General features: G+C 42.9%; 1 protein-coding gene across 2 annotated transcripts in view; it reads right to left on the reverse strand.

Moving 5' to 3' along the window:
• Positions 1–943: 943 nt before the first annotated feature.
• Positions 944–23,696, reverse strand: part of atp10a (ATPase phospholipid transporting 10A) — a 44,327-nt gene continuing 21,574 nt past the window's right edge. For both annotated transcript variants that reach the window (XM_005919705.3, XM_042216650.1), the window contains 12 exons: positions 22,659–23,220; positions 15,085–15,188; positions 14,511–14,637; positions 14,238–14,422; positions 12,289–12,637; positions 10,442–10,518; positions 9,289–9,414; positions 8,997–9,197; positions 7,374–7,454; positions 6,764–6,868; positions 4,773–4,960; positions 944–4,599 (listed from right to left, as the gene is read on the reverse strand). In XM_005919705.3, coding sequence (XP_005919767.1) covers positions 3,957–4,599; positions 4,773–4,960; positions 6,764–6,868; positions 7,374–7,454; positions 8,997–9,197; positions 9,289–9,414; positions 10,442–10,518; positions 12,289–12,637; positions 14,238–14,422; positions 14,511–14,637; positions 15,085–15,188; positions 22,659–23,220 — 2,748 coding nt within the window. In that variant the 3' untranslated portion in view covers positions 944–3,956. The remainder of the gene's footprint in view (positions 4,600–4,772; positions 4,961–6,763; positions 6,869–7,373; positions 7,455–8,996; positions 9,198–9,288; positions 9,415–10,441; positions 10,519–12,288; positions 12,638–14,237; positions 14,423–14,510; positions 14,638–15,084; positions 15,189–22,658; positions 23,221–23,696) is intronic.

Genomic DNA, 23,696 nt, shown 5'->3' on the forward strand with positions numbered 1-23,696 from the left:
AACTGACAAAAGTCAGTTTTACTGTACATGGATTGGTACTTCTGTGCTTTTCTACTCTATTTGAACACTTAAAGCACTTTCTTACTACAAATCTTATTCACCCATTCACCTTAAACACGTTTAACCTAACATTCACACACTCGTGGATGAATCAGGGGAAACTCGGGGTTCAGTATTTTTCCCAAGGATACGAGCTGGGGAACGAAACACCGAGTGGAGGACCCGCTGTACCTCCTGATCCACGGACACCCATGTTACTTATCACAGCAATGCAACCCAAAAAAACAAAAAGCTTTGCTCAAAGTCACACCTTCATGCGTAGGCAGAAAAACAAACAAACAAACACAAAAACAGCTGATGAGGGAAGGAGTCATCACTATCTCAGTGTCCGAGGAGAAAGTGCTGCGACGGTCATTAATTTGAGGACACTGTACAGCACATGGATCCAGAGAAGGAAACGGAAGATGAGCTTTAAAACAAACAAACAAAAAACACACAAAACCCCCAACAGTCATGTTTCTGAGGATGACTGTTAGACTCTACTTTGAATCAGGATTTTCCTACCAAAACTACAAAGGTAGAATAAAAAGCTGGCGATGCTAATGTGGGAGTACCTGCATTCTTTCTAACGGCCAGCAGGGGGCGACTCAGGTTATACAAAACTTGAAATTGAATTGAAGTGTAAGGGGAAAATAGTGCACATCTCCCTCAGTCTGGGACCCCAGTAAACACTTTCCTGATGTCTTTATGGCCTCAGTCAAAAGTTTCAGCTTTTGTTGAATAAAATTTAAACTTAATTTAGTAAATTATGGTAATTATGCAAGTCAGAAAGGAGAATTATCTACGGTATGATCAATGGCTCACTGGTTTCACGTTTATAGTGGGAAAGCCTGCTATACATAATATAAGTCAATGTATATTAATAAGACCAGGAAAGCATAAATAATTCTTTATCATTTTTATTTTGTTCAAAAGTAGCCATGTACAGAAACTTTCCAGTTGCACAAAGGCCAAAGAACTGATAAAAATGTGGAATATTAATAAAAACCTAAAACAGTTCTTCTACGTTGGTGACCGGCTGCAGCTTTTCAGTGTTTATCCCAAAATCTCTGATCAATACCTTTCAATATACTGATCAGCCACAACATAAAAAACAGATCTGATTGGTAGAAACACGGCTTCACCAGCTGGCAGTGGCAGAGTTTAACACCTTGAACGCTTCGATGTCTTCCTAAATTAATTTAGTGAAAGTGGAGCGACTTGCTGTTTTTCTGGTCTCGGTCAACAACAATAACCCATCTCACATCCCATTAACCTGGCAGCTATTTTAACATGAAGACTCAATGTCTCATTGACTTTTCGAAAACTACTGTGCTTCAAAATAATTGTGGTTTTTAAAAAACGTTTTAATGCTGTGGCTGATCAGCATTGAGAGCGAAACCATTCAAACAGTGAAGCTCACATTCGGCCGATGCAGCAACCAAAAGAAAGATAAGGAGAAAAATATTGAATATGCTCAGATACGCTGTGTGACAGTGTGTGTGTAGGATCGCAGAAACACTTAAGCTTCAGCCTGGCACACAAAGTGCGACACCCCAAATGACAGAACCTCTGAAACAAAGCGAACAGACTGCAGACAACAGCATGCCAATGGAACAAGCACCATGTGCAAAAGGACAGGTGGAGAGAAACCACAGAGCCTGCAGCCTCCGAATATATGCTCCATCATCATTAAACAAACAGAATCAGCATCACGAGCACATTTCTCATTTCTTATCCAGTGTTAAGGCACGTAGAATATATAGATGACTTTTGGCAAAAGTTGAACTCCTTACAAAAACATCCTGGAATGAGACACGCCCTTCAGAAAATGTTAAAAAGGTGCTGCTGCTTTAAATGCTCAACCATAAACTGGAGGAACGCATCAAAGTGTCTGCAAAGGTAAGAGGGGTGCAAAGCTCCCGCTCTCCTTGCAGCACCGACGACACTCAGCGACTGAAAGCTTTCAAAGTGCAAACTTAAAGCAGTCTCTTTAAGATCTGGGACAGACTGAGCCCCGAGGATTTGGTTTACAGCTTTAGGAAAAAAAGAAAAAAAAAAACCTCAGATGGGCTTCAGATAAACTAAACACATGACATGAATGGAAAAAGGGGACTTGCACAGACTAAGCGGTGCCTCTGTTATGCTCAGCTTTATGTATTTACTATTTCACTCATTAGCGTTAGCCTAGCTTTTCATGAGTAAAAGTTCAAAATAATGCCCCTTTTTTCTTATTCTGGGCATCGATCGCCCAGTTTCTACTCTGAAACTCCTTCCAACTGGCTGTTTCTCACAAACAAAAGAAATTGAATCCTTCTCTCTCATGTTTGTGTTGGAGTCAGGACACTTGCACAGGCCAAGACCTCCTGTTCTGAGTACCGGTCATTGCTTATGAAGATATAAATCTTTGTCAGAATAATTCCAGTTTTAAGATCGCATTTAGTTAAATGCTACTATGTTACTCGCACAGGGCCAAAGATCAAACATGATTAAAGTCAGACTAAAAAAAAAACAAGACAAAAAAAAAAAAAAAAGCTTACGGTAGCAAAAATCCTGCTTCTTATGATAGCGTTAGCTTAGCTGTGTATAAAGTCGAAGAGCAGAGGGAAACAGCTTAAGGTAAAAATATCCAACTGTAAACGTGGTGTTTAAAAACTGAAAAGCTAAAAGCAAAATGGGGCTTTTAAAGTGCTTCCTAGTAAAACTGTAAAGGATGCAGATGAGAAGACATCTGCAAAACATCTGCGCAGACACACAGAGGAGGGTTTTCACTCGGCTGGAGGCTGACAAGTGACGGGTTCAGTACATGAAGGTGAAGACAGAAGCAGCTAACCGCTAGCAATGATACATACATTATCTTTATGATATGGTGATTACAAAAATGAAAGAAAGGAGATGTTATGAAATGTTAATTAATGAGCTTTAGAGATGCTGGAAAGCAGGTTTTTAAAATTATTATTATTATTATTTTTTTTAGAAAATAACGCCTCCGACTTCAGCTTTATATTTGACGGATTGACCTCAACTCTTGGCAACAGTTAGCAAATCTACATTTATGCGGAACTGGCTCTTAAAAGAGATCCAATGAGTCATTGGATAAACACACACACACACGCACGTATATAAGAGTTTTGCTTTTGCGAGGATGTAGCGTATTCCATGGCCCAGCTAAACGTCTAACCCGAACCCTAATCTGAACATAATCCTAACGCTAACCATTTCAAACCAAGTCTTAACCCTGTAGAAACAAACACACACACGCACCCACACATACACACAGCATAATTCCTGGTGGATTCTTAGTGCATAAAGACTGAAATGGCGATTTCTTGGTCATAATGCACAAATAACTTTACAGCCAACAGCTCTAATAACTATAATTTAGAAGAATTTACTGTGCAAGAGAACAGCTAGAAACGGACTTCTATGTTTCCCGATCCAACAAGAAGAAGAAAATGTGCACAGAGCCAGCACCACAACTTGCTGCACTTGAATATAAACCTTTGGTATCATCTGCATGGAAGTCCTCACAGAAATATGCTTCTGCGTGGCCATTAAGTATAAGTAAAGTACGGGAACTTCTTTCCTCGTCAGCACCGATTCGAGGCCACGAACGGCTCCGATCCCGGTCTTGGTGCATTTACAGGCCAAGCTGAAAGAACGAACTGGGTACCATATCACGGTGGAATCTCTTTGCTCTTCTTTTCATGAAGACCTGACAGAGTACTGAGATGTTTCTGTGTGAACTTTAAGTTTCCCAGTATCAGAAAAATAAATCTCCCAAAAGGCAAAAATATCTCTGCTTTAGATTTACATCCAAAATATAAAGTACCTCTTTGCATGTTTCATAAAAGAATCTGCTTGAAAAATATAATTAGATCTTTAAAAAACAAACAAACTATTGTGCAATTGAATTCCTAGTTAAGACTGAAGGAAGCGGCCTGCAGCGGCCGTTCTGTCGGCGGCTCTGTCCTGTGTGCCGAACTGACGGCGTGCTCAGATTTGAGTCTTTCCTCTGAGTTCCTCGTGTATCTGACGCACTGCGAGGCTCCGTCGGGGGGCATGCTCAGCTGCACGCCGTCTGCCTGAGCGGGCAGAGGTGTGGAGGTGACACAGCTGGACAGATTGACATCTGACGGCTCTATAGTCTTATTGAGATGCTCAGAGTCTGCGGCAGAAGAAGTCTGCAGCTCCCCTGACAGGGCGGGGTTGTCTTTGGTGTAGGGAAGGGTGTCTACTTCTGACGGAGCTGGTGTATAGAGATCTGAAAGGTGCATATCGCTGTCTGTGGGCTGCAGCGGGCTTCTCTTTGCTTCATCTGTTTGTAATAGAGGCCCCTGTTTTGAGCCAGAGACGCTCCTCCGATCCTTTTTATAGTAACCTTTAGGCGAGGCCTTAGCAAGGGACAGGAAAGGAAGCTTGGGGCAGAGCGGCGACCCCACCTTGACCCGACTCAGGCTAAGGATGTTCCTGCGGATGTCAGTGGGGAGTTTATCCAACTGCCTTCCAAGTTGGACTGGGCTCGGGAACAGCGTGCCTTGACACGCCCTGTAGAAAAATCTGAAAAGTAAAACAGACTGACATCAGCATCGCTCCACCGAAGATCGCCAGGCGGCTGGGATAAACATGAAAGGCATCTGGTATCAATAACAGACGTAATTCAGCACTCGGATCATAAATATTTGAAAAACAGGCTCGTGTTTTCACTCATCCACAAACTGAACACGGTGTACCGAGGCAGCAGCGCAGCGATGGGCGTGATGAAGCACAGCAGGTAGAAGAGGGGCTCCTGCAGCAGCCTCTGCATGGTCCAGTAGGGGTTGGAAGGAGAGTAGCAGGCGGGACAGGAGGCGTTGTAGCACAGCGCCACGGTGAAGAATAAGGCGATACTGAAGGCGATCGACATCCAGTTCATCCACGTCTGCAGGGGGAAGGACACGAGGATGAGAAACAGTAACAGAAACTTAAAATCATAAGACGTTACACACCTGTTCTTAACGCAGGCGTTCACACCAACCACGTAATTTTACTGTCGTTATTTTTTCAAACAAAGCTCGATTTTTCACATGCGAATAATCAGATCTCACCAAGTTTGCTTGTAGCGCAGAACACACACCGGTACTGAATATACAATGACACGGAAATACTAATATAATACTGTTTTTATATAAGACTCTCAATTTCTCTATAAGGGATACACAGTGATTTGATTTACTGCCTGCAAAATATTGTTAACATATATATTAAAATGAAGGCAAACGTGACTGGAAGCTAAAGCTTGCTGTACATTTAGGCGACATTAAAGAAGTTTCCTCCAGGCGGAAAGACAGAAGTGTGGATGCGAAACCGTCTTCTCGTGCCCTAAAATGAGTTTAGTCAGCGAGGGGAAAAAACTCCTCATGTTGCATCCTGGAGATGATTGGCTGATGAGACGTCTGACACAGTGAATCGTGTACGATGGCTCACTGAAGTGTTGTACTGACACACGTAATTAATTACAGCCTCACAGCTTCTGTATTTTGGGGGAGGAGGGGGGGCTGCTGTCACCTACCTACCTTTAATTGACTTTCACACCAGTTTACCAATCAGGCGTGCATTATGTTCCTGAGCAGCGAGGAAATGAAGGGCCTGCCATCCGAGTGTGTGGAAGTGTACCTTCCATCGTGCTCCTTTTAATGAAAGCGCCTCTAAATGAGGGGCAGTCATGTCCATGAAGGCAGTAAGTAAAAAGGACACTCTTCCCACGTGTTTAAAAAAAAGAAAGAAAAAAAACCCTCATCAGGCTGAATTTACAGCCACAGAGATGATGGAGAACACTCGGACTCAGGGCAAAGTCATAAATTTCAACAGTTTATGAGCATCATGTCTGAGCTCTCTGGCGGTGTAAGGTGTTGGCACGCTGTGATGAGTTGTAACTGGAGTTTATAGCACTCCAAGTCTAAGCTCTGATCTCTGGCTGCCTGGTTCAGTTTCGAGCGAGGCTGGTCTCACCCTGGGAAAAACATGGGGTTTGTTTCTGACGTTTTCTAGTCTTTGTTCCATCTTCTGCACAACTTCAAATCTCTGCTTAACCTCCTCGGACCTGGCGTCCATATATGTGGACATCACATTTTGGGTTACTTAGACCAAAATACTCAATTTTGCTCTATATCCACCTGCTGTACAGACTCTACCGGAAACCCAGTTTGTTTTAGGCTTCTTTTGCCTTTCACAATAAAAGTCGTAAATATGTACACTACGTGATTAATGTGCTCTTAGTGATAAATAACAGAATTAAACGGGTTAAAGTAGTATGTTAAAGCTACATATGACAGAATCCAGGAATTAAACTAAATGTCAACTTTGTTTTCACAAGTTATGAAACAGAAGTTTTCAAAAATAAATCAATAAATTGTTCATGTCTGGCAAATTTCTATGATGCTGATTTTCCAATCCATGAAAAAAAATGGTTACAAAATATGTAATTTTATGAATTTTTTGCATAAAACTATCATTTTTATAATTTATTACAAAGGTTCCTGTAATGTGTTACCATTGAATGATAATCACAGGCCAACAGTGAGGTTTTGGAAACACCACTCATGTTCCACCACAGAGATTTTGAGCATTACAATGCTGTAACCATCCAAAGCAGACTGACTATGAGCTTAAAATTGTTTTTATTTTTAAATAAACATCAGGGATCGCTGCTGTCATCTGTTGGCTTTATAATCAGATTTCTTACCCATGTTTTGGTCTCGGTGCCCAAATGCAGCAGAATAGTGAATAAGGCGAGGGTGGTGATGGGAGTTCCCCATGTAAACAGGTCCACGTCAGAGTCAGCGTAGGCCTGGGTAGCATAAAAGAACATTTCATTAAAAAAATATATACAGAAAACAGATTTTTGTTCTTTTAGTCAATTTTTTCCCCAACACAACATAAAGCGACGTGAATACACGTTGCTTGCTAGAACTGATAATCGACCAAAACAACATAAGACCACACCTTACATACCGATAGGAGGATCTCACTGAATTTCTGTATTTTTAAGCATTTTTTGTGCATTTATTGATATATATTGAATATATTGCAGTTTTGTATAAATAAAAATGTGAGCTTAGCAATCACTACAACACTTCCAGGTTCATGCTTTGTAATGAAAACATTCTTTTTAAGTAAAATTTAAAGAAATTAATAAATAAATTGTGAATTAATAAATTTCATTGCTGACGAATCCATTTTAACAACCATGTAAAGAGGATAAAACATTAAAATCAACACTAAAAAAACCCAAATCAATACAAAGGTAAAACTCTAATAACTTGGTGAAGACGAATGGCAGACGTGACACTTACAAAGTAAGGAATGAAGAAGCAGACGAGACTTTGGTAGAAGGCATCAATCATGTTCATCCAGAACATATATGGCTTATATTCCTGCAGGATAAACACAGACACTCAGCATCAGTGTGACTGTAGAGAAGAAAAATGTTAAAAATGTAAATATTCAAAACATATAAAAATGTCTCTATTACCTACATTTGATACCAGAAGCAGTTAACTAGTCCTGATTAATTCTGGGTCAGAAATAAAATTAATGACCCATCAAAACAATGAAGCAGCGCAACAGTTCTAACCTTTACGCTAAAATTTATGCTAGAAATCAAAGGTTAATGACAGAAATCATGGCATATTATAACATAAATTCATTTTATTTAGGAAAAATGTGGATTTCTAAACTGAATGGTATCTATGCAGCATGCAAAATGAATTCCAGCTTATTCTTGACTTTTGAGTCAAGACTGACAAACTGGGTTTTCTCTGGAGCAAAGAGTGAAGTCTTTCACCTATGCCAGGGAGAGGAAAAAAACCCCTCATGGTAATACCAAGTTTAATTCTTAGACTAAATCGTGGAGAACTTTGCATGATTAAGAGTTTAGGGCTCACTGGAACCCCTCATTTCAAGCCAACTTGCCTTTAAGCTAACATCGTTCTGATTGGCTGCCTCTCACAAACAGAAGGTGGGGCTTCTATGACAGAGATAACTACAGTAGGGACATTTGCTCTCTCATATGAGTCCACAGTAGTAGTGTGAACTGAGCGTTTAGAGCAGTCTGAGCTTTTGGCTCACAGATAACTCAGCACCTGAAACAGCCGCAATTTGTGTAAACTTACTACACTACGGAGCTACAAACATCCTGCCTTAGAGTGATGCTGACAAACTAGTTCATGCATTTTTCACTTCTAGGTTGGTGTACTGTAATTTCTTCTTATCAGACTTTTGTAAAAGCTCTCTAAAAAGCCTTCAGCTGATCTAAAATGCTATAGAGGGAGTATTAACTGGCTGTAGATGCAGCGCTCATATTTCTCCCATATTTGCTTATCTACACCGTCTCCCTGTTAAATCCAGAATTAGCACTTCTCCCTACCTACTGCACCACCTTGGGAAGCAGAGCTTTCAGCTGCTCTGCTCCCAGGCTGTGGAACTCTCTGCCCCCAGAAATAAGAAATATTGGTTCTCTCCCCCAGTTTAAATCCCAACTCAAAACTCATCTGTTCAAATCTGCATATTCACTGTGAATCTACTGTTTGTTCATTTTATCTTGTGCTTTTTTTTATTGTTCTTATTCTGCCATTGTTTTACTAAGTGTTTTATCCTATTGTAAAGTGTCCTTGGGTGACTTGAAAGGCGCTCATAAATAAAATGTATTATTATTATTATCTATGAAGTCCAGAACAACCAGGCCACATCACATCTTAAAGACCTCATTATCCTAAAACTTTGCTCTTAGACTCCTGTTTTATTTGTGGCTCCAAGAGTATTTAAAAGTAGAATGGGAGGCCTTTCTGTGGAACCAGCTCCCAGTTTGCATTCAGGAGACAGACACCCAGTCTACTTTTCAGTTTTGTTTTGTTTTTCCCACATTCTTGTTAGTAAAAATTTGAAATGTGCTGTCAGATCATTAGGAGGGAGCGCACCTCGGAGTTCTGGCCTTTCACGTAGAGCTGAGGTAGTTGTTGGAGAGTCTCTGCTGACACGTCTTTGTCCAGAGTGCCAGTAATGAGTTGTGGGAAAGCAGAGAACATCAGGTTGAAGAAGATGAGATACCACTGGTCAATCATGGCTGAACCTGAGAAGCCACAGTAGAACTGATACCAGAAGATGAGCGCCACAAACATCTGAGGGAACAAATGGGATGGAAGCAGTGAGAAAAAGCAGAACACCTCATCCTTTCTGACTCAGATCTGTGTGCGCTGGGAGGGGCCTTACTGCATTCTTGTAGAAGAAATACAGGATCATGTTAGCCAGGCGGGAGTAGCACCAGTGCCCGTGTACCAGCAGGAGCTTCTGGAGATACCGGAAACGTGGGAGGGCAAAATCGCTTGCCATCACTGCCTGCAGAACACCACAAGAACCAAACGTTCAGTCTCCTGCCGCCTCTCTCCTACGTACACGAGACGAGCACACATTAGGCAGTTACTCGTTGACTGTTCTCGCCTCTTCTTAATGAATCTTTAGCGGGTATAATCTTTCCAAAGCAATAACTCGTAAACGAGTTGGCCTCCTCTTGGGATTCACCGTTACCGCGGCAGGAAGCTGTCAGTGTCATCCATCACCGTGTAAAACACTCCCAGTACTGAGCCCTGCTTTTACATCATAAACACCGCCGCTAACCCTTTACGGCACCTCTCGGCCTTCAGCAACAGAAACAACATTGCGCTCCAATAACCCCTCCTAACGACTACACAGGGAGCGCGTCGCTAATAGACGAATGGTCCGTTAATGATAATGCAGCAGCGCGTGCAGGCCCGGGGCGCAGTAAAGAGCGTCTCAGCACGTGGTGTGCGGCGGAGTCCCCGAGAGTGACCGCTGTCTCATTAAGTGGCAGTTTGATTAACGGTAATTAATGCAGCGGATTGGTTAAAGACAGGATACTGAGGCTTTAGCAGATGTGCTACACAGCAGCGTGCCGGCAAAGCCTCCCCTGGAAGTTAATTGGGAATCTCCATCATAAGAGCACAGCTCTGGAGCAGGGTGCTGCAGGTAAATGAGCGGAGGGGAGGAGGGTTTTCTTCGTGAAGATGCTCTCTCAGCTGTGGCCTTGGAGCTGAGCGTCCACGCCGCGCTGCTTCTCTGCAGGACACAGGGCCTTCCTGCTGACTCAGCACAGCACAGGCAATCCTATTTAGAGGATGGTCATGGATGTGGGCTAAAAACCGCACTTAAGTGTAATGAAAAGCCATTAACAACCCTAAAGAATGCTAGTGTCTCCCCCTCTTCCCAATTCCCCAATCTTTTATCTGCAGCTCCTCTCGCTCTCAGGAGCTCTCAGGCTGCGCTTCTTTTTTTTTTTTTTTACAGCCCACCGTAAATCACCCACCTCTCCTCTCCGCCCCATGTGCCACTCTATTCATCACCTTACCTGCATGCCTTCCTGTCCTGAGATCCCCACACCCACGTCTGCGACCTGGATCATGCTGACGTCATTGGCCCCATCTCCTGTGATTAATGTAGGGAAGTGAAAGAGAGAAAATAGACCGTTAGAAGGAGGAGGTACATCAGTTTATAAGAAGGGGGGGGCTTTATTGAGCGTGAAGATGACAAGATGGAGAAGCCGGCGTGCCCCGTGTTTGCGAGAGGAACGTGAAGCTTTCACAGACTCCTCAGCCGTTATACGAGCCGCGCGCTTGCGGTGCCGTTCGCCACCTCTGCAGCTCGGCCTCCCGTGAGGCGGAGGCCTTCCTGCTGCGGCAGCCGACAGGCGGTGTCTCCGGATGTGTGGATAAATTTGTTTTCCCTTCTTTTTGTCACTACAGGTGGTGGAGTGGGAGAGGAGGAGGATTTTGTTGTCACAATGGCACCGCAGTGGCAGCACAGACTGATAATGAAAGGTAGGTGGTGAGAAGAACTCAAATAGAAGTTGGCTGGAATTTTTTTTTCCTTTTTTTCTTTTTCACTGAGAATTCACAAGGCTGGATTTTTTTTTGTGAGTGGGATGGAACAACGTGATTAATGTGCCATCACGACTTTTTCACAAAAGTATAACCAGAGTGCATTTCGGCTGCTGCCATATCAGTTTTTCTGGAGCCAGACGTGACCATGTTTGGATGTTATTGTATCTGCTTATTAGTGATCAGCAACATCCAAATTAAATTCCTGAATTTTTCTCACCAGAACTGGACAGTGTGTTAGTATAATTAACCCCAGCGCAGCGATATTATTGGTCAGATACTTGCATTAAAACCCTAGAGTGGCCCGAGGAGGCCATGATTTATTATTATTACAAATAATGTGAGTAAGGCTCCGTACCAGCTCGTGAAGTGTGACACGTCTGAATAATAAGACTGAAGTACTGAAAGATATTAAAGCTCAAAAGCTAACATAGCACTGACTGAAAAAAAAACGCCCCGCTGGCAAATAAAACCTGCTCCTCCTGAGCGCAGCTGGACCAAATAAATGGAAAACAGAGAAAAGACCAACGCAGGTCACAGTGACGTCCTCGCGTCGCCTCTTTGCTGCTGCAGCTTCATTAGGGGAAAGTGTAGAAATACTAAGAATAACTCAGAGCGGAGGCTGAATGATGAATGGTGCACCTCCATCTCAGGCAAATTTCAAAATCAGCTCACACGGAGATCACAGCAGGAGGAACATACAGGAGTTTCACTGGAGCCGTGCAGCAGCCAGTTGGCTGCACGATGAGGTAAAGATGCAATGAATAAAGTAAATAAAGTGAATATTCAGGGCTGGCAGATTCAGGTGTGCACACTGCAATTAAAATATGGCATTCATGCCTTTGTTAGAACAGCTAAAGAGTAAGATGAAGATGGGGAAAGTCACTTGTACACTTGTCTGGAAGAGTCTGTGTGTTCCAAAAATGTCTTTCAACGCTGAGAAAAAAATCCCTCATCCAAGCTCGCTAATATTTGGGAACAACTTGCGAGCAGGTTAGCAGCTGTGCTCGAGAGCTCAGGCACGTTCTGATCTGTCCGGACGCTGCTGGGATCTTACATGCTGGGGATAGCCTGAAGGTTCAAGACAACAGCTCACAGTTTACGCCGTTCAAAGCTAAGGAATGCTTTAACACAACGTTAGAGCCTAACAGGCCTCATTTTTATATCTGCAACTATAAACACGTGTAAGCGTGAGATAGGACAAATGTTTAGTTTTTACTCCGGGTGAGGTCAGTTGTTTTTAAGTCCAGCAGTGAGCTTGTGACGGGATTTTAAAATCAGGCCCATCTGTGTCTGAATATGCTCACCCGGTCCTTACCTATGGCCAGAGTCATGACCTTCAGCTTGTTCCGCACCAGTTTGACCACCATGCTCTTCTGCAGCGGCGTGGACCGGCAGCACAGCACGGAACGGCAGCTCCGTGCAACGGCCAGAAACTTATCCTCCAAACTCTTATCCAGGGCGTAGGCCAACGTCCGCCCGTCTATCACCAGGCCCAGCCGGTGCACCAAGAAGGGAGTGGACTGGGAGGACGGAGATGAAGAGGAGTAGATGTCAAAGGGCGAGAAGTTCGTGTTGAAGCTCTTGGTGGTTGGGCCTGATGGGCTGCAGAGGAATTTGGCCTGGATGTAGTGTAAACTCTCCTCCAGCAGCAGCGCGCACGCCTCCTGGGTCACAGAGAAGTTCAGCGTCAGGACGGCATGTTAATTCAGCGGCAACAATCTCCGGAGCTCTAGAGCTTGGATACTTTAAGATCAAATACGAATTTAAATCCTGTGTAAGGCTTTACTGTAAACACAGTAAACGTCTGTAGTAGAAACACATGATGTAGGGTGGGTCAGATCAGACACAAACATGAGCGATCTCCATCTTTTGGAATGAGGATTTCTTCTGATTTATTCCAGAAAGGGACAAGAACGCGACACTAAAGATCAACCTGTGCTCGGTCTAGAAAACAACAACACACAGCTGTGAGTCTGACAACAAAGCTCTACAACAGCAGCATGCTATCGCTGTGCTAACGCTTTACACACAATCTATGATGCCAACGCAAAACTAGCTGTTTGTCATCCCACCAGCGGAGCCGAAGGTTGATTTGACACATGTCGTACATTTCCACCCGACTCGTCACCACAGGAGATTCGCGGCCAGCACATTTTTTCTGCGCTGTGCTCTGTGGGGCGTTTTTCACCCATTCTGCTGTCAGTTTGTGCTAAAACTTTGGCAACTAAAATAAAGATCTCCTGCCTGTCCTCGGGTCGGTCGGGTTTAGAGCAGATATTTTAATGCATTCAGCAAGTTTTAGTTTGCTTTATGAGCCAACTTTATTCCACAACAGTACACTCAGCTTGTTACCTATTGAGCTCTTTTTTTTCTCTGTAATTATACTTTATTTATGCTGTTTTGTTAAATCTTATGTTCAGTGTTTGGATGCTGCAAGACACAATTTGCAATTTTTGGGATAAATGAATTAAATCTGATAATAAATCTAATTATTTGCTGGCAATTTCACAGGCGATGTTCTTGAGCAATGCAAAAATGAATGCAGTAAGTTGTGCAATCAGTTATTCTCTTCAGGCAGCCGATCACTTTTGTAGAAAAACATTTAGACTGTGAATAAGAATCCAAATGGCTTGAGACTCCGTCCTCTGAAACGTTGTTAGGCAAAGACGACCGGGGGTCGGTCTTTACCGGCATTTCAGTGACTCATCACTGCAGGAGCTTGAGATGCTCACATGACAGAGGAGTTTCCTCTTCTCACCCCAACCGGTCGCGGCACATGGCCGCCTGGTTCTGCTGGAGGTTTCTTCCTGTTAAAAAGGAGTTTTTCCTTCCCACTGTCGCCAAAGTGATTGGTCATAGGGGGTCATATGATTGTTGGGTCTACCTTACAATATAAAGCGCCTTGAGGTGACTGTTGTTGTGATTTGGTGTTGCTGATTGCAGCCACTTTTTCCGTTTTCACCTTTCTAATCTTGGGTTGCACACTGATTGTTTAGACCACCACTGTTCACACAGCAATGACCATTGTGTCCACCAGCTGCTACTACACAGGAATCTGCTGCCGTTTGATTAGCTCAAGACTATAGCGTACACTTTGCAGTCGGTGGCTGCAGAGTTTATTTGTGACCAAGGAAGTCACATGTGCCAAAACAAATGGTACCAAGGGAGAAATGAGCAAGAATCCAATTACAGCGTGCAGGTGTGAAAGCGCTCCACGTTTAGGAAACCAGAGTTTATTAAAACCTGGCTGGTGCTACTGCTCACCTGAGAGTCAGCGTTCAGTGTCAGGAGCTCCTCCTCGGGGTCTAGCAGCTTGCACGCGTACGCGATGTTCACAGCAGTTTCCTGTTTGTCCCCCGTCAGCACCCATATCTGTAGGCCCGCCTTCCGCAGGGAAGCTATAGTTTCAGGCACGCCGTCCTGCAGCCGATCCTCAATGCCCGTCGCTCCTGAAGGAGAAGGCAAGTCTGTGACAAACTCTCCAACATTAGAGTAATTACATTCGTAATAACAGTTTCAGCTGTAACTGAGAGCTACCCAGAAGATGGAGGTTCGTCTCCAACTGCAGGGCCGACTCAAAGAGCAGCTCCTCCCTTCCCTGAATGGCCGTCTCAGCCGCCAAGTGCCGCTGCAGCCAGCAGGCGTACTCCTCTTTGCTCAGAATCTGACACACAAACACAAACGTTTACACACACACACACACACACACACACACACACACACACACACACACACACAGTCATGTGTCAGCTTGCTGGGATAAAACTAAACTCCTCATTCGCCTTTATGGCAGAAAAGGATCCTCCATAACAGAATGTGAGACCTTGACAAGGTGTTTTATCGCTTTGCTTTGGTGATGGCGCTGCACAGGCAGGAATATAATGAGCCCAGCTTGTGAGAGCATAAATTAACAGCCTGGGAAAGTGGCACAGATTGCAGCTGAGTCACGAAGAATGTCACTTGTGGAAGGGCTGGTCCATGTGATCATCTGCGCCGGGCTGCAAACACATCCTGTCAAGAAGCCACTGAGACACACCACCTCCGTCCCCCTTTTAAAGCAGTTTAATGATGGAGGGCAGTTGTTCAGGTTTACAGATCCGTGCTTGCATACCTTTTTTGCTATGCACAGCGTGCGAAGTCCATCTGCAGCGTACAGATTCAGGTAGTGCTGGGTCCTGCAGACAATCTTTTTCTGACGTTTCCCTTTGGAGTTTCCTTAAAAAACAGAAAAGGACAGAAATAAACGGAGATGGGATTTTCTCGCTTTGGGGGAATTTGCATGAGTGGTTCAGCATTTTAGTTCCAAATTACAAAAGACTTCATCCAAGAAGCCATCTGTCCTCACACCTAAATTAACCATGCATGCTACACCTCAATGTAAAGCCATCATATTGCTCACTAAGCGGCATCTGGGTTATGGCGTTCGCAAATATAATTAATCTATTTCAATTTTCTGCACAAATGATTTAAAAACGACTGAACATTCGAAGTTATCTAAGATGTTTCAAAGCGTCTTGCTGGAGCGCCTCTCTGGCAACACCTCGGCCATCTTTCTGGCAGGGGAGCGGCGCACAAACAGATTGGCCTTATGGGTCTCCTGACACAGATGCACCAGCCAACACTCTGATTGCCAGCCATGAAATCTCACTAATAACACAACAGCTTGGCAGGCACAGCCTCACATGCACCGCCACGCAAAATTATTTTTACTGAAAGGAACAAATTAGCACAAAACTGGCAGCGATCGAACAGTTCCAGCTCGGAAAGTCAGGAAATAATCGAAACTAAGTGCTTTTATTCACCGCTAAAAGAGAGTTGTGTTATGAAGAAGTTATAATTACACCAACAGTCTATTTTCTCTTTGGCTGTGGAGGAAAAAAACTAAAGCAAAAACACAGCGTGAGTTCTGCCTTTCTGATGAACAGCTGCTGGGAGCAGACAGGCTCGCAGACACAGGTGGAAATTCACATCATGTTTCGGTTTCCAGTCAGAAAACTGAGGTGCATTTTCCCCCCTATCTTTTATATACAGTTCGTGTCACAGACTGTATATAAAAGATAGACAGAGCTGCTTTTGAAGAGTAAAGCCAAAGCTGAAGTGCCTTAAATAGCACCATATATGGTTGCAACAAGAAGCCCGGCTGTGTCAAGCCTGACAACATGATTTTAATGCTCACCTCATCTCTGACCACTGTAAACACAAACAGGCTGTTTTCTGTCAGATACCAACGCCATAGATCGATACTGTAAAATATATACTTTAACAAAACTATTAGATCTCTATGAAACAAATACTTTCAGAATCTAAAAGGTAGTGCAAATATATATATATATGCATTTCAATCTGCCTGATGTAGTCTGATCAAAGTTACTAATGCAAAATTATTTGCGACTTTGGAAACAAACAACTGTTAAATTAACAATTTCTATTACACTGTTACAGATGGGCAGGAATCACAGCGTTTGCAGCCTCGCTCCCAATTTAATGTCATCATTTCATTATTAGCCACAGTTGCTAGCTGCTACCTTAATGACCCCTAAACAGATGGCTAGTGTGGCTATCGGATAAAAGTACTTTTGGCTGCGCCCTCATTTCTACAGCGGATGGATCCACATGTTTGAACTGGCAGAGATTTTATGCCTGATGGCCTTCCTGATGCTTGATTAGTTTTGATTAGTTCTATATATAATATATTATAGAGAAATCGATGTTTCTGGGCTACCACATGAGTGTAGACCAGTGAGGTGACAGGTAATCATCTAAATGTCTGCAAGTTAGTTGATTGAACATCCGTTATCGTCTGCTTTTCTGAAGTTGGGCCACGTTGGCAGAAAACTAAGCTGATTTTCTTGATGTCTCTCTCCTCAGCAACAGTTTCCAGTTCCTCCTGGAAGACACTGAGACATTCCCAGCCCAGATGAGATATAATCTACCCAATGGGATACGGATCTACCTCAGTGTCTCCTCCAGTTGGGAGTGCCTGAAAAAAGGGAGGCTTCTGAGCAGCATCCTTACATGAACCCACAATCACCTCAACGGACTCCTTTTGACTGTACTCCAAGCTCTTTATCTCTACGACTGCCACCCTAAAAACGAAACACAACCTTGCACGACTACAGGCGAAGGCTGGAACGTACACCAACTATTAAATTGACAGTGACTCTGCCTCGTTTTCACCACGAGAGTCCAATATACCTGCTTTACTGCAGACACCACACCAATTTGTTTATTTTAACTTTACAGTTTCCTCGATTTCAGCTGTTTTCAGATCCAAATCTGGGACCTACTGACAGGGATTGACACGCCCGTTTTTATTGCTGAAATGAATTATTTATTGTGTGAATAAATAATAAATGTAGTTTCACAGTGCAACTACTAAACAGGAGTCTGCAGGCACACTTTCATCTCCAAAGGTCTACAGTTTGTCACCTCCACATGTCCTGTTATTAGAATGACACTGAACAACTCCCTCATCCCCTGAATGGAGCTATTATGGACATTCTGGGTTATGAGAAGGCCCGGTGCCTGCTGAGCTCTAATTGGCTGCTTTTGCCCAATGGGGAACCAAAATGGTCATTAAAGCTGCTCAATTGGGACACTAGGCTGTATGATCTGTTTTTGTGAGCAACTGAATTTTAAGTAGGCGGAAAAACTTGTGCACCCAGCACTGTGTGCAGGACTCAGCACGGGATGCACGATGGAAAATCAATACAATTAATCATACTGTAATTCAGAATTCTCCAAAGGATAAGATTACATGTCAGCAAGAAAACATGCCAAAATGAGGTTTGGGGGGTGGGCTCATCTCCATTTGTCTGCTGCAGTTAACAAGTCCTCATTCGGCGTAGGAGGATCATTTCAGCTGGAGAGCCATTTTTACGCAGCCGTGTTGAGATGCCTTTAATGAACAGGAGGGAGCCACTAAGCAGGCACGTGAAAGAAATGTATTACTCGCACAACGTGACAGCATGCTCTTACTGAAGGGGATCCAAGACAGTTTGCTGCACCGGCTGATTCAGTCCATGAAAACAAAAGCACTTCAGAGCACTTTTACACTTCTGAGCAAATGATGCGGTGAAGGAATTGTGCCGTAATAGGAAAGCTTGTATAAAGTGTGGTAAACACTGTTGCAGGATACACACGCAGTCCACGATATGCCAACATCTACTGACACAGTTACGACTCGATTTATTCACTTACTACTCGTGCTTCCCACACATAGTAGACTCAGTGTATTTAGGGGCTCATTATAACATTTTTCATTTTGTTTTTCATCTTTGTGAGAAGTCGATGCCATCTGTGTCCATCTGTGGAAATTCTGTGTTAACCAGTTAATGTCAAGGACTATTATGACTCTAAAATATTAGCGAATTATAATAAGTGGAATGAAATGATTGCATTTTTGTATGCGTTTTTCTCTGCCTTTCACATCATCTGTCAGAGAGTTGCACCAAAGATGAATCCTAGCAGCCAGCCAGCAGTCTGCCAATCAAAGCAGCCACACCCAGTGACTACCTCACTCCAGTATAAAGATGAATGTATCTGTCTGTTTTTATAAAAGAGGGACACATTTTTTTGTGGCCGAATAAAAACATGTTTATTTCTGCTGTAAAGTTGGATGTTTTAAAATGTGGGTCCTTTCTGAAGCCTCTGGTGGATGTTGGAGGAACTGCAGGTTTTAATGCTTTAGTAAATCTCAGGGCCCAGTTGCTGAAATATAATCTGGCAGGATTAATCCAATCTGATAGGACCAAATCCTGAAATCCGGTTGTGCAAAAAGTAAATGGAATTACAGAATCGTAAAAGATCTGCTAACATTATCCAGTTTTTTATCTGGATTCAAAACATTTGAATGGGAAGAGGATTTCTTTGCTCCAAAATATCACAATTACGGAGATGCCAGCAGAGATCTGGATTCAGACTGGATTATGGTAAGGAAAGTTAATCAAACAAGAAAACCGGAACTGATAAACAGAGTTTAAAGAAAGACAAACGTCAAACAGTTTGAAAACTCTGTCTGTAAATGCGATAACTGGAGATAACTAGGGCTGTGCGATATGACCAAAATCTCATATCCCAATATAAGACATCTATCGTCCGATAACGATATAAATCACAAAAATGTAACATTTTCTGAAAATTCTGTGAATCTCGGGCAGCTCGACTTGCGGGAAGTGTTTCTGGAGTCGAGTGTTTTAACCGATGCATGAAACAATACATTTTTAGACATAAGTTGTAACGGCCGCCGTTTTCTTTGTGAGCATTTATTACACGGCGTGCTGCGGGGAAAAGCCTGTTCTAACGTCTGAGTCTAAGGTTTATTTTTTAGCACCTGGCGGTTCTTTTTTACTTCTCATCCGTAAATACTCTGCATACTCTTTCATGTGATTCAGTTTATTTTGAAAAGTCTCAACAGGATCTTGAGCTTTATTGTGAAAGGTTTATGTGGAAAATAAACAAGCGGACACACGATGCTGTTACCGTCGTTGTTGCTAACCACAACACATAAAAACAGGCGCTTGTCCGTCTGTAGTGTGGTTACATTAAATATAAGAGAAAGAGAGAACTTTAAGAAATTAATATAGCCACTACAGTGACCATCAAAACAATAAAAAAATATTGCCGTAAACAGTTTATTTTGCGACACCACGAAACAAACGATAGCGTAAAATGAAACGATAGACGTTTTTATATCGTCATCAGATATATATCGTTATATCGAACAGCCCTAGAGATAACAATAAAATATTTTCCCAACAAATAACTAATATCCAAGAAACTACGGTGAATTTTAAGAAAGGTTAAATTATTTGAGTCAGTAAACTGTTTCCAGTTCTTTATAGATTTCTCTAAGATGTGGAATAAAGATGTTAACCTGTTAACTCTTTGACACTGTCATGGGAATTTTCTAAACTATTCTAAAGCAATAATATCATTAAAAAAGGTGACGTAATCCCAGGCTGCAGACCTCCACACTGCGTGTTGTTTCACGTGTTCCTGTGGGTTGAAACAGTCTTTGCTAAGCACCCCTGGAAAGATGTCTGGTACAGGTCTGTGTAGGTCTTTGTGTGACTGGAATAGTAAGACCCTGCTACGCCTTTGCCTTTAGGACATAAAAGAAGCTGTAGAATATGGAACAAGGAAAAAAAGGAAAAAAAACAAACAAAAACAGGGAAGTTTTCTTTTTTAAGACCCTAGTCAAGGCAGGCTCTGAGTTCAGCAGCTCTAAAAATAAAAGTCCTTATATAACATGTGACTTTATCCTTTCACCTGAGTAGAAAGCATGAGGGTTTGGGGAAGTATCAGTGAAACCTCGAGTGTTTATAAAGACCAAGACCACAGACCTCCACAGACTGTATACAATGAACCACTCAAACCTGAAATAGACGATCAGATATAAAGCACCAATTCATGAAGTCTGTCATCTCAATGCGTTTCATATTGTAGCATAAAGACTCTACAACAATTACAGACAGTATACAGTGTTCACTTGTTCTGTCACGTTACAGCCTTATTCCAAAAGGGATTCAAAGTTACTATATAAGAAAAAAACAAAATAACACTGTCGTCCCGTTTCCACATGTGTCTGTCCACGTTGGACAAAATGTGAAGCAGGTAAAGTGTGGATACTTTAAGCACTGTAGTCACATGACATACATGCACTTTCAACATATACATAGACACAACAAAAGCAAACAGTCCTAACTCGTGGTGTTAATTTCTTCTAGATCACAGCAGAGTCTCGCCTAATAGCGGTCTCTTGACTACACACAGCTACTTCTAGAGTCAACCTGCAGTTAGGGCTGTACGATATGACCAAAATCTCATATCCCGATATAAGAATTCTATCGTCTGATAACGATATAAATCACAAAAATGTAACATTTTCTGTAAATTCTGTGAATCTCGGGCAGCTCGACTTGCGGGAAGTGTTTCCAGCTGCGCGTCATGTAGCTGGAGTCGAGTGTTTTAACCGATGCATGAAACGATACATTTTTAGACATAAGTTGTAACGGCCGCCGTTTTCTTTGTGAGTATTTATTACACGGCGTGCTGCGGGGAAAAGCCTGTTCTAACGTTTGAGTCTAAGGTTTATTTTTTAGCACCTGGCGGCTCTTTTTTACTTCTCATCCGTAAATAATCTGCTCTTTCACGTGATTCAGTTTATTTTGAAAAGTCTCAACAGGATCTTGAGCTTTATTGTGAAAGGTTTATGTGGAACATAAACAAGCGGACACGCGATGTGTTACCGTCGTTGTTGCTAACACAACGCATAAAAACAGGCGCTTGTCCGTCCGTAGTGTGGTTATATTAAATATAAGAGAAAGAGAGAACTTTAAGAAATTAATATAGCCACTACAGTGACCATCAAAACGATGAAAAAATATTGCCGTAAACAGTTTATTTTGCGACACCACGAAACAAACGATAGCGTAAAATGAAACGATAGACGTTTTTATATCGTCATCCGATATATATCATTATATCGAACAGCCCTACCTGCAGTCAATCAAGCTAAAGCCTCACTTCACCTTTAATGACAGAAACTGATTTGCATAACGAAGCAGAAAAGTATAAAGAAATGTCAAAAGCCAGCTTTAGAGCGGAAGTGTCACAAACTAGGCCTGGGGCCAGAATCAGCCCAGCAAAGACTCCAAACCGGCCCGCAGGACAGGTGTGAAAAATGTGAAGGAGGGCAAATGTTTAAGACTTTGACAACTTTTCTACTGATGAAGACCTCCCCCATGCTCATTTATACTACACTGAAGTAAAAGGGAAACAATGAAATGACAGAAAATGTCCTGTTTTTCATATCCATCCATCCATCCATCCATTCGCTTCCGCTTATCCTTTTCAGGGTCGCGGGGGGCGCTGGAGCCTATCCCAGCTGTCATAGGGCGAAAGGCGGGGTACACCCTGGACAGGTCGCCAGTCTGTCGCAGGGCTAACACATAGGGACAGACAACCATTCGCACTCACATTCACACCTAGTGGCAATTTGGATTATCCAATTAACCTATCCCCACAAGCTGCATGTCTTTGGACGGTGGGAGGAAGCCACCAACTATGATAGAAATTTATATTTTTTTGTTTTAATATATTTATTTAACAGTTAAAAACTCAGTCTGGGCTACTGGAGCTTTTTCCTGTAATTTTAAACATTTATGTCTTACAATTTAAAGCCCAAAGAGTCATCCTGACAGATTTCTTTCAGTTGCTACTGCAGAACGTCTTTCTTATGTAGAAAAACTGTTAAATGTTTAGCAAAATGTCAAACTGCGACTGGCACTTTCACCAGTTTGCTCGATCAATGACATAAAATGAGTTTCACATCCCTGATTTAGAGGAAATGCCTGCTTTTTGAAAGTCATCTGTTAATCAGTTCCGTCAGTCAATAATTCTTTTGGGAGAAATTTGTTATGTTTGCAGTTTCAGTGGACCACAGAATCAGCTGCAAAGATTAAATTCTGTGTTTTGAGGCTGATCTCCATGTCTGACATCTCATGCTATAATGAAACTGTAATTTCACTAAACAATGCTTCATCTTTCACATAGCGCTCCAAACCACATCATGATCACAAGCTAAAGCAGTGCCGTTGCTCATTATCCCCATTAACATTTTTTTTTAAAAATCTCACTGGTCACAACGGTCTGCAGAGATTTCCCAAACAAGTGTTTTCCTACCTGTGTCGGGGGGTTTGATGAGATCCATGATGACAGAGTCTGCTCCTTTAGTGTAGACGGTGATCTGATCAGTCAGAGGGTGTCGAACCACCACAGACATGCGTTTCCTGGTGGAGTCGAAGCCAAGCGTGTGCAGCAGCTCGAAGCTCAGCTTCCCCAGGTGAGGCAGCTCCACGATCACCTGGTCGGGGAGGCGTCCGACCAGGGAGCACTTGTAGGCCCGGGCAGCGTAGACCAGAGCGGCCTCGTCGGGCGACTCTGCCTCGTAGCGCAGCTCTCCTTCGTCGAGGTTCCAGGAGGTTTTTCCATCGTAGGATGGCGGGATGGGGCTAAAAGCCTGCTCCAAACCTCCCGAGGGCTGCTCCTCGTGCAGCTTGGTGAGCGTGCTCTCTGCCGAGGGCGAGGACAGCAGGCTGGAGCAGCCCTTATTGGAGGATCGGTTGGTGATGAGACTGGAGGAGCTGCTGCTGTTGGAGCCGGAGGTCAGTCGGCTGGGGGTGAAGCGTTTGATGAAGTCCTCGATGGTCTTCACTGGAGACTTTAGCTCGAACCTCATCCTGACCTGCAGGAGCAGAAAGTGTAGGCATAAAATAATGTTTTTATAATCCAAGAGAGAACAGACCCTGATTCCATCTTCATCTTTTTCTCCAGGTGCTCTTAAATCTAACACAGACCACTGAAAGTGATAAAAGACACGAGACAACCCATCAGGCTCATTTTAGGGCAATAAGAGTCTGACGCAGAGAATGTGACACAACAGTCTTTCTCTCACTTAAACAGACATTGGGACAGATTCTTCCATAAAAAGAACCAACACAGTAAAAAACAGCGATAAAAGCCGAGTGCTCTTTCTATAGATTGTTAAATAGTTGTGTCAAAAAAAAAAAAATCATTTATGCTCATCAGCCAGTACAAAATACCTAAAAAGGTCAAATATAAAAAATCGATTTTGTGCATAAGTGGATTTAAGAAAAAGGCCAGCAAGTTAAAACGACTTACGCAGCACTGCGTAAATAATCCAAATCGGGCTCTGAGGCG

The sequence above is a fragment of the Haplochromis burtoni genome, unplaced genomic scaffold (assembly GCF_018398535.1).
Source record: "Haplochromis burtoni strain Fernald_Lab_line unplaced genomic scaffold, NCSU_Asbu1 Contig_13, whole genome shotgun sequence".
Classification (NCBI taxonomy): domain Eukaryota; kingdom Metazoa; phylum Chordata; class Actinopteri; order Cichliformes; family Cichlidae; genus Haplochromis; species Haplochromis burtoni.